This window comes from Tauraco erythrolophus, chromosome 1, assembly GCF_009769465.1.
Source record: "Tauraco erythrolophus isolate bTauEry1 chromosome 1, bTauEry1.pri, whole genome shotgun sequence".
NCBI classification, from domain to species: Eukaryota; Metazoa; Chordata; class Aves; order Musophagiformes; family Musophagidae; genus Tauraco; species Tauraco erythrolophus.
In genome coordinates this window covers 53,804,740-53,822,529 of record NC_141465.1, presented here as the reverse complement: position 1 = coordinate 53,822,529, position 17,790 = coordinate 53,804,740, and the positions used below count along the sequence as shown (strand labels likewise).

Genomic DNA, 17,790 nt, shown 5'->3' with positions numbered 1-17,790 from the left:
TGAAAAGAAACTGTGTTGTATTCCAGATATTTGGGGAGATGTTAATTCTAAAAGTTCAGATGTGTTATTTTACTCTTGGCTGCGGTCACAGAAAGAAAATGGAACAGGTACAGTCAGTTCTGGTAGGAACCCATCCCATCATATTCCTTTCACTTCAGTGCTCCATGCATGTGAAGCACTGATGAAAAAATGTAAATGCTAATATTTCCTCCTTTTGATTTTGTTGAGATTTTAGTTAAAATCCAGATAAATTAAGTGAAAAGTTACATTTGAGATAGTATTAATACAATGTTCCTCTTGCTAAAAACCAACAAAAGCAGATATCCATAGAGTAATTGTGCCGTCTTTTTCAAGTTGCAAGGTTCCTTAACTTTTCTAAGCGTGTAGCACTACTTGTAAGATTTAAAACACGTTTCATGTTGCATTACATACATAGAAATGCATGCACACACAGACAAGTAACTGCACAATCAGACAATCGTGTATTTTGACCTAATTGGTTTGAAATGAATGGACACATTCTATTGTCCCCCAGTTTGTCCTAATTGCCATTTTGTGCTCATGTGAGAAAGAAAATTCTGGTTCTGTTTAGTGGCAGCGTTCCTAATTGACTTCAGTTGTTCCAAGAGTGATGAGGTATCTTGATTCTCTATCTAAATCAAATCATGTGTTTTGATTTCTCAAGCCTCTGTAATTCCTTTTCTTATTTTAAAACAATTTTATTTGCAAACTCAAGAACTACCATCAACCTTTACTCTCCCATCAGTCTTATTTTTAGTTTCCCTGAGTTTTCCATACAATGTACTAGTGTAAACATTGTTTTTGTTTATTAAAAAAGGAAAAAAAGAAAAAAACTAATTGAAGTTGCTGCTTCTTAGAACTAAGCTATAAAAGAGGTATAAAACAATTGCACTAATTAAAAAGAGCGGTTGGTTTTGTTTGCTTTTTTTTGCCTTAGCGAAGTGCCAAAAAGGAAAGATCAATACAGGAAAACCCATTTCACTCTTTAGCAAAGGGAGCTGGAAAAGATCCACTTAACTGAAATGCTGGAGGCTGATGTAATTAAGGAAACCAGTTGAGAACTGAAAAATAACCTGATCAAACTCAGAGAATGTAAGTATGAAAGAGCTGATGCACAGTTCTGCATCTTTTGATAGAGGAAGTAGAGTTTTCTGGGAATTTGGTATTGAAAGGCTTGTGTTGTTGACAATTAGTTATTTTGCACTAGAAATTGTTGATTAATGAAAAATGTTGGAATAGCCCTTAGAAATTGCTGGAATATCTCTTGTTGCCCGTAGATGTAGATTTGGTTCCAAGTGGCTTTTCAGTTTGAAATGTAATTTATAATTTTAAAACCAGTAGTATTCATGTGTAAATAAAACTTTCTGCAATGGTGTCCACCAAGGTGCTTAATTGACCAACTTATTTTCATTAATATTTTTGTATTAGACTTGATTTTTATTATTATTAATAATAATGTTTTGATATTTTACTGGATGATGTATTATTTTGTCAACATTTTCTCCAGGGCGGGAGAACCATTTTGATAGTTTATTGCAGATTTTTAAAAGGATAGATACAGTAGGCACAGTGATGCTTTAGAAAAAGAGAGATTCATTTGTTCGAAAGCACATCTTTTCAGCTATTGCATAATAAACCAACATTCTCCTTGAACAAAGTTTTTATTTTATCTAAATGAAAATCTCATTTTTGTAAGATTTGCTTACACAGCGTTTGATTCATCAAGAGTGACCTCTTCAAGGCAGAATTGCAGGTTCATTGATCACTGCCACATGTCTATAGTTGTCATTCCTTCTACCTCCTCATTCTTCAATTGGCACCAGATTTTTAACGCTGGTATGGTTGAGTTCAGTGATTAGTTGTATGAGATACCTAACATGTCGGGATCCAAGCTAGACGTTTTTTGTGTCTCTGCCATTTTTCCAGAAGCTCCCAGATACAGATGCAGTTGTTATTTCTTTTCATCAGAATGTGGTCTTACAGGCAGCAGTGAGAGTGGAGATGAGCTGGGGCTCCCTGGGTTGGTTTTGATTTAGTGTGGCCTTTCAAAAGTCAGCAGAAGGTCAGTGTAAATGAATAGACTTAAAAACCAAACTAAGAGCCATTACCTTAACTTTGGTAATGCAGGTTTTCTGACAAGCATATCGCTTTTTCTCTTTGAGGTCCCTGTCCTTGTTGAGCTGCTATAAATGTCGGTGACAGAGCTATAAGTGAGACAGCACATACTGTACAGCACAATAACCATTCTTGAAGGAGATTATCCTGTTCTGTGGAATCTCAGCTTCCATTTCCCCAAAACAACAAATTTGTTATTGTGTTTGTGAAGAAAATACTAACAGTATAAGTGATGCAAAGACATCTGTGAGCATCCGTAAAGAGCCTATGACAATCGCTCTGAGAGGTTTAAATTGCCTTATTTTTGTCATTAAATAGTTTGGGTGACCGATGGTGAATCTTTAGAGAATGAGGATAGTTAATTATTTACCTCCTCATTGGAGGCTAGGGAGGTATGGTGTGGGTCTTACTGTGAGCACATCTTGATTTACTGTCTTAAGTGCATGATCTCTAGAAGGGGCACCTGTTTATGTTTTAGGTTTAGTTTTTTAAAGCAAAGTGCAACCCTTACAAGGAGGAATCTGGAAGTCATGCGTGCACAAGCTGCATTTTGGACAAGGCCAGCTATTATTTTGATGCCTGGCATAGGTGGAGTTTAGAAAGAGCCTGCATTCTCTGTACCTTGTAATCAGCAGGAATGCAATGGTCTCGTTCCCTTGTCTGGATGCTTGTAAAGAAGAGAAGTTTTACTCTTTAGCTTCGTGAAACAGTAGGAGAGACTGCAAGGGGACAGGGGGCTGAGCGTGCTCTTTTCCTCTCCAGAAGTTTGCTTCTGGCATTTTGTGAAAGAAGCGTACTGGAGTTCATCCTCAAGAAGAGGCAGCTGTGATAGAAGCCAAGACTGAAGAATGCAGCGGTGTGGGCCAAGCAGAGCTCTTAGCCTTTGGGGAGTAGCTGCTGGCTTGCTGACTCTGTTCTGGCTTTATGGTAAGACGCAGCCTAGAAGTACAGAAGTGCGGGGCTCATAGAAAGTTTCTGAAGAAAGTATTTTTCAGCAGAAAATACCGAGGTTGACTCAGTGACTCGTTTTGTGAGAAGTGGCTTCTGGCTCTGGGAAACATTGTTTTTCATTAAACTGCAGAGCATATGCAAAACAGTAACACATTGATTTGGCTGCGCTGTCACGGTGCCTTCCGAGAGTCTGTTTTAGTTCTCGTGTTCACGTTCTCTCCTCTGAGACAGGGCAACTGTAGTGAGTCCTGAGAGACAGGGCTGGTTGTCTGGAGCCATCTTGGATGAGAAAATGGGAGCGCAAGTATGTGAACTCCAATTCCTATGCGGCAGGGCATCAATTTGGAAATTTGGAACATTAAACATTTGAGCTTTCTGGAATGTTTTCTGGAATTTTTATGAAACCTCTCATTTTTGCCGTTTTTTTCCCCAAAGCAAACACACAATTTGTCTTTGTCCCTCATAATTTTAATGACAATGTTGTTGTCATTAAAATTTGTTTGGGAAAAGACATTTTGGCCTAGCCTTGTCAAATACTAGGTAAATAGTGCAACCCTTCCAGGAGATAAATGCGACTCTGTGCATTTCAGTTTGATTTTTTTTGGAGGGGAGGGTGTTTAACAATAATGACCCAAAAAAAATCCTCCTAAAAAGCTGATGACTGCTCAGCACTCAGGTAAAGCAGACTGGAGCTTGCAGATTTCTTCAGGGGGGTAAGATGAGGGCCGGACTTGCCGTCTGATGAATTTCTGTCAACAGGGCTGGATGCAGAAATGGGAAGTGTCGGCTTCCTATTTAGGTCTCAGGTTTAGGTTTTAGTTTAGGTGTTTTCCCTAGATGTCTGGCCTGTTTCCGCCTTTCTGAGGGAAAGATTGGACTGGTAACTCCCAATCGCTGTGGATAACACTGCTGCTTCAAGTAGCAAATGTAAACTCCTGTCCTGAAATAGCCTCGGCCATCCCCTGCCCTGGCGTTATCCTGGAGGGCAGGACATGGCCCTGGGGGACCCTATGAGCATGATTTAGAAGAGGGGGAGAGGAGTTGTGCCTTTAGATGCTATTTCAAAGTTGAAAAAGTTATTTTCCCTTGATTCTTCAGCCAGATCTCCCTTATTTATGTCAACAATGCTAAAATACGCTGGACGAAGGAAGAGCAATCCTTGAGTAAGGAGATGGGATGTAAATAAACTCTTCTTGGTCGACCTGTGCTGAACCATAGCTATATGTGAGGCTGTCTATTCCAGAGCTACTTGCATGGCCCATTAGCAAAATTCCCAGTGCTCCAGGAAGGTTTCATTTGAGGAGAGTGGTTATGTCGGTGCACAGAGCCAAATCAGGTCCAGTGGCGTACTCCAGGAAATAAGCTGCCCTGGTTGCCCAGAGCACAGGGGAGTGTGCTGCAGCGTTAGCTTCGCTGGAGCCAGCTCAACTCCAGCTGAACGACTTGGTTCAGCAAAAGCCAAGCAGCCCAACAAGCACAACAGTGGCATATCTGAGCTAAGAACCCAGCTCTTAACCTCTGCATGGGAAGCATTTCTGCAAAGCTATCCCAGCAGAACTAGGAGTTGAATATTTATTGAAAATAAGTGTTAATTTTAATTTTGCATGATCTTGACAGCTCGTCCACTGGTGGGGTTCGAGTGCTTGGGATCCAGTATACTTTGTGAAGTCTTTGTTCACAAAGCTCACATGTTTAGACATTCTCAAATATCTGTAGGATCGCAACCCAAATTTCTAAGGCGAGGTTGAAGTAAATAAAACTTTCCGTTATGTGTAATTGGGTGCAGGAAAAAGTGTTTCAAGTAAAGAAAGTTGAAACACGTGTTTGAATGCTTTTTGTAAATCCCCGTGACATTGTGAAGAATTAAGATGTTGTTGCTGATTGGTTTAAATGTGAAATGTCTCCAGAGGCACATCAGTATTGTTTACAAGCTGTAATTTATTTCTTTTAAAAAACTATTAATCTAGGTAATACTGGTCTCCAGTAACAGGACGAGACCATCAATTAGCAGAAATAAATCTATCCCAAATATAACTAAAGGTTTCTACGATTTTCTACAGAAGTTTGCATTTCTACATTAAAAAAAAAAAATATATTGAGAGGGAGGCTAGTTGTTTGTTTCTTACGAATCAGAGTTGGAGAGACACAAAAGATAAAGTACGTTCCACTCCTCCTCACTACATCTTCTCTAGCCTCTTTTATTTGGGGTATTCATCTGCAAAGAAGAAGGAAATCAAAAAAGGCGTTAATGAAACTGAGCATGGTCTTTCATAGCTCAGCCAAATTTCTAATGAATAGATTTCTCTGGGTCAAAGCCAAGATGTGTACCGTTTTGGATGGGTGAAAGCTTTACGGTTGTGTATCTGATTGCTGTTCTGGCATCTGTGGGAGGGAAGAAACCTTAAACGTATAAGTGGGGATCATCTGGTTATTTATGGCATGGTAACAATGTGTATAAAGATATGATCCGACACATATGTCAAAGTAATTCCTGTTGACTGACTTCAGGGAAAATGCATTGTAAATCCAGCCACTTGGTGTGCTTGGGATTCTAATACAAAGGTGCCTGCTGTGGAGGTTTTTCTGGGGCTGTCAGACCATTTATTTTGCAGTCAGGCTGATTTTCTCTGGTTTTAATTCATCTAAGAAAAGTCTTCTATAATAAAACAAACAAAAAAAAAAGACACTCCGCCTTTCCCATCCCTTCCCTTTCCCAAAGTAGCCCTCTGTATGTGGGAAGTAACGTGTTATTGTCTTAAATTAGCAGGATGCATCCAGAAACAGCATTTGTAGTTTCTTGATTTTTTTTTTTTAATGAAGTTTATTTTACCACAAAGTACGTCATTGCTGAAACTGAATTTTTGTGAGAGGTTTCATCTTTACCAACTTTCCTACCATCAAATACTGAAACTGCTATTTTTAAAATGCTTTTAGAAGTGTTATGTCGGGTGGGTTTTTTTTAAACCCACAGCTATCAAAGTTTCTTGATTTATTGTTAGCATGGCCATAGCAGTGATACGGATGTACTTTAAGTACTCGGAGAGGGATGAAAATGGCATTAACTGTTGCCATTAACGTCTGTCTTGTTCTTCATTGTGAGGTGATGATTGTGCCAAAAGGGGCATGAGGATTTATTAATTATTCAGAAACAAGTCTGTTTATCTGGAAGATGTATAAAATTATGAAAGTGGTGCTTTCCCTGCCTGCAGTTGGCAGCCTTGGTTATCTAAAGCCCTCATGGCTCTCAGTGCTTCCAGTCTTCTGATACTGTGGCAGAGAAACTTCAGCCCATTTTACAGATGAGGGATTGAGGAGAAAAGAGACCAAATCACTTCCCAGGGCGACACGTGGCATGTGTGACAGGACTGGATGCTGGATACAGCTGATGTTCTCCTCATACAGAATCTTTGCAGAAAGTGATCATCCTTTCCAAAGTAGACGAAATTTTCCCCACCAAAACTGCACAATTTTCAGTGTTTTTTTTATTCTTGTTCTTTTTCAAGTATAAGCTGTAATAATAAAGACTAGAATGCTTGAAGAAGGTGTCTCCCAAATTAGCAAGCTATGGTTTCTTACGGAAAACCAGCATCTGAGCCATTGATGAAATATAACAGCCCAGGAGAATAGAAGGCTTACCAGGGTTCGAAAGACCTCCATTTACATAAATATGCAGAGACATCTGTTACAGTCATGAGTGACCTGCTGGTTTAAATCATCAGCAGGGGAAACTTGTAGTCGATCAGCGTTGCCGGCAGTAGCAGGTGCTACTTCAGGCAACAGGAATCACTGAGGAGGTTTTCGATGAACAAAGACCTTTCCGCTTGCCAAGAAGAGACGTACGGGAAATTGAAACAAACGGCACACGCCTACGGTCTTTCATTTGTCACACACCACGAGGGCGTAGCGTGCACGTCTGTGTCCATGCCTTGACATGATCAGTTATAGGTACGGTGTGGCTGACAAAGCTGCAGAGTTTATGTCTGAGAAGTACTCACGGCTTTTCAAACCAAACTACTTAAGTCAGATTCCCAAACAGAAATGAATCATCAAGATTTAATGGAAAATGTTCAAAACAAATTTATCATCTAAACCCAATGGTTTTATTATCAGTATATGCCCAAAATAGTAACATAAAACTGTCATCCTAAAAGTTATGATTACTTAAGTGAATAATTGAAGTTTAATTCTTGCTCACCATTTATGAGCAGAGACATTATAACTTTATATGCCAGGATATTTTTATTCCTTGTTGGCACAAAGTATATGGTGTTCTCGCACTCTCTTTTTCCCATTCTTTCTTCCCATCCCTTCATCCCCCCCCCCCGCCCTGGAATAAAATTTGTAATCTCATCTGAAATTTAGATTTACTTCTATTTTATGGGAACTTTATTTAAAAGTTCTCTGCATAACATTGGTTTGTAAGGAAAGAATCTTGTCTTTTTAGTGGATTAACTACTGGACCGAAAACTATATTGCAAATTTAGGGCTGCAAAAGATTATAATTTGGTGGGTTATACATGACTGTAATTGCCAGCAGTTCTGAAAAGAAAATGCTCACACAATAAAAAGAAGCATCTGAAGAAGCTGTAGTAAAGCCACAGAAGTAGAAGGGTTGACATATGCAAAGGCTTCAAATATATAAAATGCTCCCTCTGACTCTCTCATATGTGTTAAATACTGCTCTTTAATTATAATAAAAGGTACAGTACAGCTTGAGTACTTGATTCACAGTTTTTAATGAGTACCTCACATTATGACGTAACAGCTCTAATAACTATATTAGATCTTTAAATACCTTAACAACTCCCACCTCTATTTTGGTAACGTTTCGTAATAAATCAAGATAAAACAAAACCTGTTTTTTTCTTTCCCTTTGAACAGAGCGTGGATCACACTTCTCGTAAACCTCATCCTATTGAGGTTGGGCTAAGATGAGCATAACCAGTGACGAAGTGAATTTCTTGGTGTATCGCTATCTCCAGGAATCGGGTAAATTTCCTGTCTTTCCTTACAACTTGAACTCATAGATGAAATGGGAAAATTGGCCTTTTGCATGCTGTTGCTTTAGGAACGTTGCATTGAGTATTTCAGACTGATAAACTCAAACCAAATATTTCTTGCACAAACCCATGTTTCCTTGAAATCATGGTCTTGAACATAATAAAAGTGCAAACATACGCAGGTACAAAGTAAACATTGCAGTTAGGCAAAACAAGGAAATACATAACATTATGTTAACAAATGTTTTTGTAGAGTTATATCATCTCAGCCAAAGTAATTTTTGGCAGCATAGGCACAAAGCGCATGGATTTTTTATCTTTTTTTCTTAGCTACTTGTAATAGTTCTGTCAGATACTTACTAAGTAAAGAGAGATTGTCTAACTTGGCTTTATATTGGCTGTAAATGGAAATTTGGGTGCAAGCACCTGATGTTTTAGAATTTCTTTAGAGTAATCACGTATGTAAACTGAGCTACGCAAGTATCAGTGTGGCACTTTCTTAGTATCAAGTATTAGTATTTGATACTATTTCTTAGTATTCTACCTCTATCTGTTTTCATGTCGGAAAATAATGTCTTTACAGGGCTTTTCCTTTTAGAAGGAAAACTTCATCTTTCCATCAAAAAAACAAGTGAAATTGAAACTTAAATTTAGGGTCTGCTTTGTTTTCGTAGTCTTGATTCCACTCTTTGACTGCAATAAATAGAGGTTCTCTCCACTAATGGAAAATGTTCTGTTAGTGCAGAGGTGATAGGAGAGGTGAGATATACTAACAAAGGATTTATTGCCAGGATCCCAGTTTACCTGGTACTGGCCTTGTGTTCTGGGTTGGTAAAAGTAGAATTGACTAAAAATATTTGGTGTTTCATATGCTGAAACAAACAAAAAAGAGTTCTCTGAAAAACACCTATCTTCCTGTCAGAGGACTTGAAGCTGGTTTTAGAACAAGCCGTCCAGAGGTGTCTTGGATAGGGGACCAAAATCCCAGCAGGTAGGGAATACTGGCTTAGCCTGCTTCCGATGGTCATTATAACTAGCCTTCATTACATACGTTGTTTTGATTTGTTTCTTCTACTTCCACGACTGTTTCTATCTCAGAAGTCCACATCCCTGTGCAAGGAATCTCCACTGAAATTGAGTAGAAGATTTGTAATACTTTTTCAGGATTTGGTCTTTTGAAACAGGTCATTGAGGTTCCAGGTGTGGCCTGTGTTAGTAGCTGTTTTCTGACATTGTATTCTTCTCTCTAATAACGGAGCTTATAAAAAATAGTCTAGTTCTAGCATGCAGCCAGGTGAAAGAAAGAACTAACAAAACTAAAATTTCATCCAGACAAATTTTATTTTAAGAAATAAGCCATTGAGTACCACACCAGAAAGGGCTTCTGAACATTAGAGCAGTGCGCAGATGGACATAGTCAAAGCCTAAAGAGTCCTGAAATTATTTTACATTGTTATATTTGTATTGTAGGAGATTCTACATGACAGTGTGTTAATATAGTAACTTTTCCTGATGTGAAAAAAGAAAATCGGCACTTTTTATTCTTCTTGATAGATCCGTAGGTGGGATAGTGTTGTGTAATGATTCAGAAGGAGGCTTTACAAAGTCAATCAAGAATGGTGGTATCAGCCAAACATCAAGAAAAAGTTCTTTTAGATAACTTGTCTCCCACAAGCAAGCAATCACTTTTGCAGTTTTAGGGAGAACTTCATGTACGAAGTTTCATATTCATTGCAAGTTGTTCTGCTCTTATGTTCTTAAGTAAAGGGCCAAATGTTTTTCTTACTTAATCCACACAAACTAAAGTCATTCACAAAAACATTGTATTTCCGCTGTTTCTGTTGTATTTTACCCATATAAGAGAGTAGAAGTTGAGGTTAAGTATTTGAAGAAATATTCAAATATGCTTCAAACTTAGCATATTGAAACCTAGATGCTAGATATTGATTTAGCAGATGCAGCTGACAGTTTGCTGGTGTTTCTATTCAGCAAATAAGAGCTATAAACAATAATGAATCCACTCATCTATTTTAAAAGCTTCTTACATATAGTTTGAATCTTCTTTCATGCTATCATTGTTTTCTCAAATAAATTTTTATCTCTGTATTGTCAGATAAAGTATAGGGTAGTACGACAGAAATTGTTGTACAGCATCTTGCCGTTCCACCTGCTAGTGTAAACGCCATAAGATGTGACAGCAGATGCAAGATGCTTAATTGATAGCTTCAGAAATAATGCATGCCATATTTAGAGGGCTAGCGTTTAAATACAGTTTAAGTTCAAACCCCTGCAGTTTACGGAGCTTGCCAAAACCTAGGTTGTTACATTGATTATTTATTAACATTAGCTGAACCCAAAGCTTCTAAAAATTATATCAAACACAGCCATAAAGGTTGCTTACAAGACTGTACAAAAGTTCAATGTTCTTTTTCAACTATATATCCTTTAGTCTTAGCCTGTAAAACTTCCAGGCTTTCCCATAAAATGTAGGCAAATGTCGGGAGGAAAAGAGAAATGACAAAAGGAAATACATGTGGTGGAACAACTATATAAAAAGCACTGTCTCTATAACATTTCAAGTATTTTGCAGCTGCAAGGCACAGGAGCACTTGAGATTATTTGAAATGTTACAGCAAAGATACTGCTGGTTGCTGTACACTTCATTATGAAAATGCTGGCAGGTTATTCTAGTAGAGGTTCAGCCCTTCTAAAGTTGAAGTTAGAAGTGAAATTCAATGATTATATTTCCTCCCTAATTCTCTGTCAGACTAGAAGACTTGCACAGGAGAGTATTAAGTTGAACTGTCTAAACTATTACTGTTGCTTTATAACACGTCTTGGCATACCAAGGGGAGTTCCAGTGAACTGGAAAAAGCAAATGTTGTGCCAGTATTTTTAAAGGTTAAACAAGATGATCCAGGTAACTATAGGTCAACCAAAATCGTTGAAAGGTTGAAACTAGATAACTCAAAAAAAAAAAAAAAAAAAAAAAAAAGAGAGATGAAAGCATTCCTAATGCCAGCCACTAAGTTTTTATGGATAACAGATCTTGTCAAACAAACTTGATACTGCTTTTTCAAAGATCACAAATGAAGTTGACAAAGATAAGTGTGCTGACAGTAATACACTTAGACTGCTTTATGACATTTACTTAGTCTTGTTGACACTGTGGTTAAAAACAAAATGAAAGAACAGCGTGTAAAATTAGTGTAATCCAGGGTTACCAAATGGATCAAAAATGGGCTAACGGAAACATCTTGAAAAGTCATTGGAGTTGGGGAATATTAATCTCAAAGGTTGCTTCTAGTGGGAACTCACAGGAATCTGTTCTTGGCATGATACTGCTCAATAGCTTTATCAGTTACCTGGAAGGAAATATGAAATGATTCTCAAGGACATTTGCAGATGGAATGAAATGGTAAGCTGTGGCACGTGTTGAGTTACACTGGCTGATCGTGTGGTTTAACAGAAGAAAACACAGCCAGGGAGACTGCTTTTGAGTTGCCTGCTGCTGGAGAAGCGGGGCTGAGGAAGGTGCCTGGTCCAGGGGCTGGCTGTGCAGTCAAATCCCTCCAGTACAAGACAGGACTTGAAGAAGTTAAGGCTCTAATTGCTGAGCTGTATTAAAATAAGTAAGTAAATAATTGTCTCTTCACATAGGTGACTGCCTGAGGGTTTATCTATGCCCAGAAAAACAAAGCAGTCAGGCGTAATTTCCGTTTAGGCTCCAAGGGTTGATGGTAGAGGAATTCCACCACTAAGGTGACTAGGTGGTGTCACTTCCACTGGAAGACCATGAATGCCTCCCTTGTTGACGTATAAAGAAATCAAGTGTTTAATTTCAGTTTAAGGTTGTTACTTCCTATCCAAAAGCCAAGTCCCACGATGTTCAGTTTGCTCCTTTTTGAATATGAGCTTTTTGGGGCAAAATTTATAGTGGCCCAGATCTTAAAAGCGCTGAGTACTTCTAAGCTTTGCTCATCTCAGGTGTCAAGCTTTTAAAAGTCAGGTTATAATTATTTGTAGATTTCTTGATTTAAAGACTGCCTTTAAGTGCAAACGTTGGCCTCAGTTACTGAAATCAGGCTTAGGTTATGTCTATGCTACAACTGTGCTACCACTGTGGAGAGAGGAGCACAGAAAATACTCCTGTGGTGGATGTAGTTATGCCAACAGAGCAGGTGCTTTGACAAAAATGAAACAAGCTTCACCAAAGAAGCCACAGTTCTGGCATCCAAATTATGTTGATTCAACTTTGCACCTCTTCCAACTCCCGAGAAGCGTACTTTTGCTAGCAGCCATCCCCACTGCTGACATAGTCCTTCTGTTGGTTTTCTTCAGAGTGAAGAAATGTGCTTCTACAAAACCGTATAGAATTCAGAATACAGAGTTTTCTCTTCTCTTTTGGACTGAAGGTCAAGAGCAGTACAGTGCAATGAGAGTAATAAGGATTCCAAGGAAAATTGAAAAGGCGGGGGGGGGTAGGATAGCAAAACCAAGGGAAATCAAATCTCTCGCATACCTTCTAATCTAAAACGTGCTGCCATCTGTTGTGAGTGACAAATCCCATCGTAGGTCCAAATGTTGCAATAAATTACCTTCCCTACCCAGCCCAACATGTCGATTCAGTTACTAAAGCTTTTTCAAATTCGGTGTTTTTGATGCGTTGGTCGATTTAATTGTGTTCCTGTTCTGGCACTTACATGCATGTTGCAGTATAGAATCCTTATCTGCAAATCAGCTCCCCAGCTGCGTGTGGCTTGAACTGCTCTCTAGTAGGGCATTTATCGCAGCGGATGTCTGGCAAAGATATGTTAGAGTTAAGGTTGTGTAACAGTTTCCATTTTCGCTCATACTTTTACTGTTCAGTTTGAATTTTTCCATGTTTTATGACACACACTTGATAAACTATTCCTCAGTGTACAATCCGTGCCATGTCCAAAACAATAAAAACACTAGCTGGATGCTTTTGCTAAAAAAGATGTCAATGAAATTTTTAGCTGCTGACTTGGGACAATTCACCATTATGCTTGAGAATTCTCATTTGTTTTCTTCCCAACCATACAAATTAAGGCAGCTAATAATGTAGTTGTTTTCCATCTGTAGATTCAGGATGACAGCAGCATGTTGGTCTGTTTGGTTCATGGTTGACAGATTTTCCTTATTTTCCTAAAAGATGAGATTTTTCTCTCAGTTTTAAGCATAGGCTTAAGTGCATGAAGAGCATGAACCACTTCTGTGAATCACAGCATAAAATCCTTTGTAGAGTTAGGCATGTGCAAACATGGACCTTTCCTGTTAACCGTATCCAGGGCATCTTACTCTCATTCTGCCTTTGGAAATCACAAGATATCCAAAATACGGTTATTGGGAAGCTTCTGAGATTTCATCATTGTGATGTTGTCCAACTAGATACTAGTAGTTGGAATAGTACTAAATTACTGTTTTTCTAATGCCATTTACAATTTTTTGAAAAGCAAGCAACAAAATTTGAAGGAAAATATCTTCTTTATGACTCATTCTCTTTTTTAACAAAGAAATTTTACACAGAATGTAAGTATCACGGTTTGCTTGGGTAAGTTCTCCAGCAATACAAAATGACTGAAGATCAATATTCTGTTATTTTTAATTTGTGCCTTATGCAACGGTCTGTACTTACATAAGCCTATGTGATTTTTCTCTGAAGCTCATATTTTTTCTGCATGTGAGGTACACTTGGATCTATTTTGAACAGCTGCGTATGGCACAGAGTTCCTGAGTCACAGATGAGAAAAGTGTATGTTGAAAATGATTAAGCATAGCGTGAAATATTGGCATATATAGGTCAGCTAAATTTGCTTCACAGCTAACTGCTTCCTTTGCGTGGAAAGGCTGCTACTCGGTAGAAGGAGGATGTACAGTGCATGAGTTTTGCTTGAATAATTATTAAAATCTACACCTTGAAGAATGATTCATTAGAGTAATGAATCACTTGGTCAATAAAGGCACTTGTCCAGTGTGACAGTAAAAACAGTAGCGTGCACTGATGGTAGAGTCAGTGGATAATGATTTTTCTTTTGCCTTTTTTTATGTTTTCTTCCAATTTGGCTCATTAGGATCATAGGACTGTTCAGGCTCAATGTTATCTCAGGAGATGACAGAATTAGAGAATAGTTCACGTTGGCAGTTCATGTTGGGACCTTTGGAGATCATCTGGTCCGACTCAGGGCTGTGCCCAGTCAGGTTTTGAATATCTCCCAAGGATGGAGGGTCCACAACCTCTCTGTCCAGCCTGTTCCAAGCGTCTATCACCTTGACATAAAAAAAGTGTTACATATTTTGTTCCAGTGGCATTTCATGTGTACTTCAGTTTGTGCCCATTGCCCCTTGTCCTGTCACTGGGCACTGCTGAGAAGAGCCTGGCTCCGTCCTCTTTGCACCTCCTCCAGGTATTTATGCACATGGATAAGGTTCCCCGTGAGCCTTCTCTTCTCCAGGCTGAGCAGTCCCATCTCCTCAGCCTCTCCTTCTATGCCACATGCTCCAGTCCATTGATCATCTTTGTGGTCTTTGCACTGGACTCTCTCCAGTAAGTCTCTCTCTTGTACTGTGGAGCCCAGAACCAGTACTCCAGGTGTGAGCAGAAGGCAGGGATCCCCTCCGTTGACCTGCTGGCAATGTTTTTCGTAGCACAGCTCGGGATGCTGTTGGCTTTCCTTGCTGCAAGGGCACATGACTGACTCACATCCAACTAGTCCAATGCTGAGGAGCCTAAAAAATCTTCTAAAGAACCTATTGTGCCACGACACCTGTGCATAAAGGCGCTGTTAAAGATGATAGTCACTGGAATGCTCTTGAAGCTGTGTATGTGGCTATGCTCTAATAGTAAGGATGCAGATCTTTTGTTCGCTGAGGGAGAAATGGATCCTTGAAATGACATCCTGCCACCCAAAGCTAAAACACATGGTTTAGTGTTGTTTCTTTAGCGATCTGTGGCTGCATTATTTGTGTCTGCATACGTGTCACCACTGGCTCTTGGGCCGCACAAAGTCTGCCTGCGATATGGAGTAACTGCAGTTCATAGACCAAACTCAGCTGCACTGATACAAAGACACTTGCATATTTGCTTAGCATCTGTTTGCACGGGTACTTTTGTGCTAGTGTAACTGGGTGCTAAACAGGTATAACTGAGTAAATGAAAAAATACACTTCTTAAGGAAATATGTAAAAACTGGATGTTTAAACCTGGATTTAAAATTTTTGTGCCTCGGCTGTTTGAAAGTGAGGTTAATACTGTACACAGTACCTCACAGCAAATGTAAAAGGTTTTAGTCCTAAAACGTATTTAAATACTCTGAGAAAAGACTATTATAGATGTGATGGGACACTATTTAACTTTTCTTTCTGTTATTTCGAAGTACTATTTGTGAATTTATTGGTGACTATATATAGGTGAATATATCTAAATGCAGTATGAATGAGATGATAACTATATTATTCAGGAACAGGTGTTAAGACTGAAGGCAGGGCTTCTTTCACCTTTTCAGCTGTACAATGTCTAGGCTTTGAAGCAATATAAAATCCATTTTTAATTCTCATGCTTCAGCACAGATCTGATTTGTGAGCATGCAGCCCTATTTATATGATGTGTTATCCTCTTTAGGGCCAGCCTACTCAATTAAAATAAAATGACTTAAGCTTATGATCCAAATCTCTGATATAGTGGAAGTTGGATATAGAACCAACATTTGTGACCTTTCATGAATTATTTCAGATAAATAAAAGCCACAGTGTTGTTCTCGGAGTGGAAAATGTGTTATAGTGATTCTCAGATGAGAGTGCTTGAGAAATTTGACAAAACCAGGTTTGGTTTAAATAAAAGTGTGTCCTGAAAGTCACCCAGAATGAACATTCCTATCCAATGAGAAACCATCAGTACCTGTATATATTGCATATAATGAAACATTATTTATATAACTACACCCAGCATAATACGTATGTAGTAAAAATAGTGTACTGTCAAAAGGGTTTATAAGAGGTTTTAATAAACTGCTGCTCTTTTTTTTTTTTTAATCTCTCACCTACTTTCTGTAGGATTTCTTTTAGACTAGGAAGTGACTACATGATTCCAGAAACAGTGGCACTGACTCTGAATTTGAAATTATACTTCATAGTTGGAGGATGGATGTCTGCTGAAAAGACAAATCCATTTCTCAGAAAAGAACTGTGTTATTATGCAGTTTCTCTCTCTGCCAGTAATCATTTATTCTCTTTGCAAATACTAAGTGCATTTTAAGAAAATCAAGGTCAGCATTGGAAGGCAGCAAGCTTTATTGGACTGCAGTTCCAAACCCATTTTTTTTAAAACTTATCAAAGCTATAGATCTTGGGAAGGATGAAGCTGATAGGTTAAAGGTAAATACTTTCACCAGCTTCCTTTAAAGATACGCAAATTGATTTCTAAGCCAACAGCACCTCTGTATCATGTGAAACAATGTGTGAGTCAAAACCACACTGCGCACTTTTTTTGTAGAGCAGTAAATACATACTAGCATTATTTGATGGTTGACTTCCCAAAATCCAAATTCCACAATGGAGAGGAAAAAATACCTTTACAGCTACAGAAGTTACTAGTTTTGTCATACTTTGTTCTGGTTGTATTTTCAAAAGAATGTAATAAGCTGCATGAGGGCCATTTTTATGTGTGTTTATGTGCACAGGCTTAGAGTTTTGTGCCCAGATACCTACTTTACATACACACGTATAAATGATGGTTTCAAAGGTTTTGTGGTGCAGTTCAAGACGTCCTTTCAAAAACTTCTTTCACCCCACTTGCGTAACAACAGCGATATAAATGCCATGTAAGAAAAGCAATACTTGGTGCAGGATTTTGTAAGTTCCCATGAAGGAAAAAAATACACTGAGAGTCTTGTTCTTTTGCCATTTGCAAAACCCTGCTTACTTGGTATTTCCTTCTAGGTCTCCTCACAGTTTTCTAAACTTGGCTATTCTAATTTTTATTTGGCCTAAAAGTGCTGTACAGCATTGGCTCTCAGACACAGAGAAAACATGGTGATTTTTAAGTTACACAAACATAAACAACTACACCTTTGCAAATTTATTCCACAGCATGGATTTTGGTTCCAATCACTTCATGTCCTGTTTTTTAAAGCTGGCATAAATGCAGTATTATAGGACTATTAAGAAAATAGGATGTGGGCTGGCAGGCAGATATCTGTAGGTCAAGATGGCTTTACTAGTAAAACCAGTGAAGTGCTGCACGTTTATCAATTTACTACTTTTCTTTATGGTTCTCCAGGCCTAGTGAAAGAAGCTGTGTCTTGCAGCTTTGCAAGTTTTGCTAATAACCTACACGCTGGGGACTTTCTGCCTGCACGACTGTGGCAGTTACAAATCACCCCTCCTCACACCGAGCCAGCATAGCTCTATTAGGGCTCCGTTTGTAGTCACCGTCAGCAGAAACCCTCCTGATGCTGACGTTCCTGAATGCCCACTGACTGTCAGCTTTGGTATCCTACTCGCCGCCGCTTATCGATGTATATTAGAACTGATAAAAGAACGTAGCTTACGGGAAAAAAAAAAAACACAAAACAACACATGAAGTACATGTGACTGTGAAAGTCTCTGCTATGAATGTGATCCTTAAAGCGATACACGTCTCTTTGGATGTTTGTTTCCATGGACAGGGCTAAAAGATAACAGC

General features: G+C 38.7%; 1 protein-coding gene across 4 annotated transcripts in view; it reads left to right on the top strand.

The window, feature by feature from the left end:
- The window catches only part of TBL1X (transducin beta like 1 X-linked), a 143,816-nt gene that overhangs the window by 79,341 nt on the left and 46,685 nt on the right, over positions 1-17,790 (top strand). For 3 of the 4 annotated variants that reach the window (XM_086619066.1, XM_086619058.1, XM_086619069.1), the window contains exon 2: positions 7,969-8,076. The exons of the other annotated variant lie outside the window; for it this stretch is intronic. In XM_086619066.1, coding sequence (XP_086475192.1) covers positions 8,019-8,076 — 58 coding nt within the window. In that variant the 5' untranslated portion in view covers positions 7,969-8,018. The remainder of the gene's footprint in view (positions 1-7,968; positions 8,077-17,790) is intronic. 4 annotated transcript variants of the gene reach the window in all.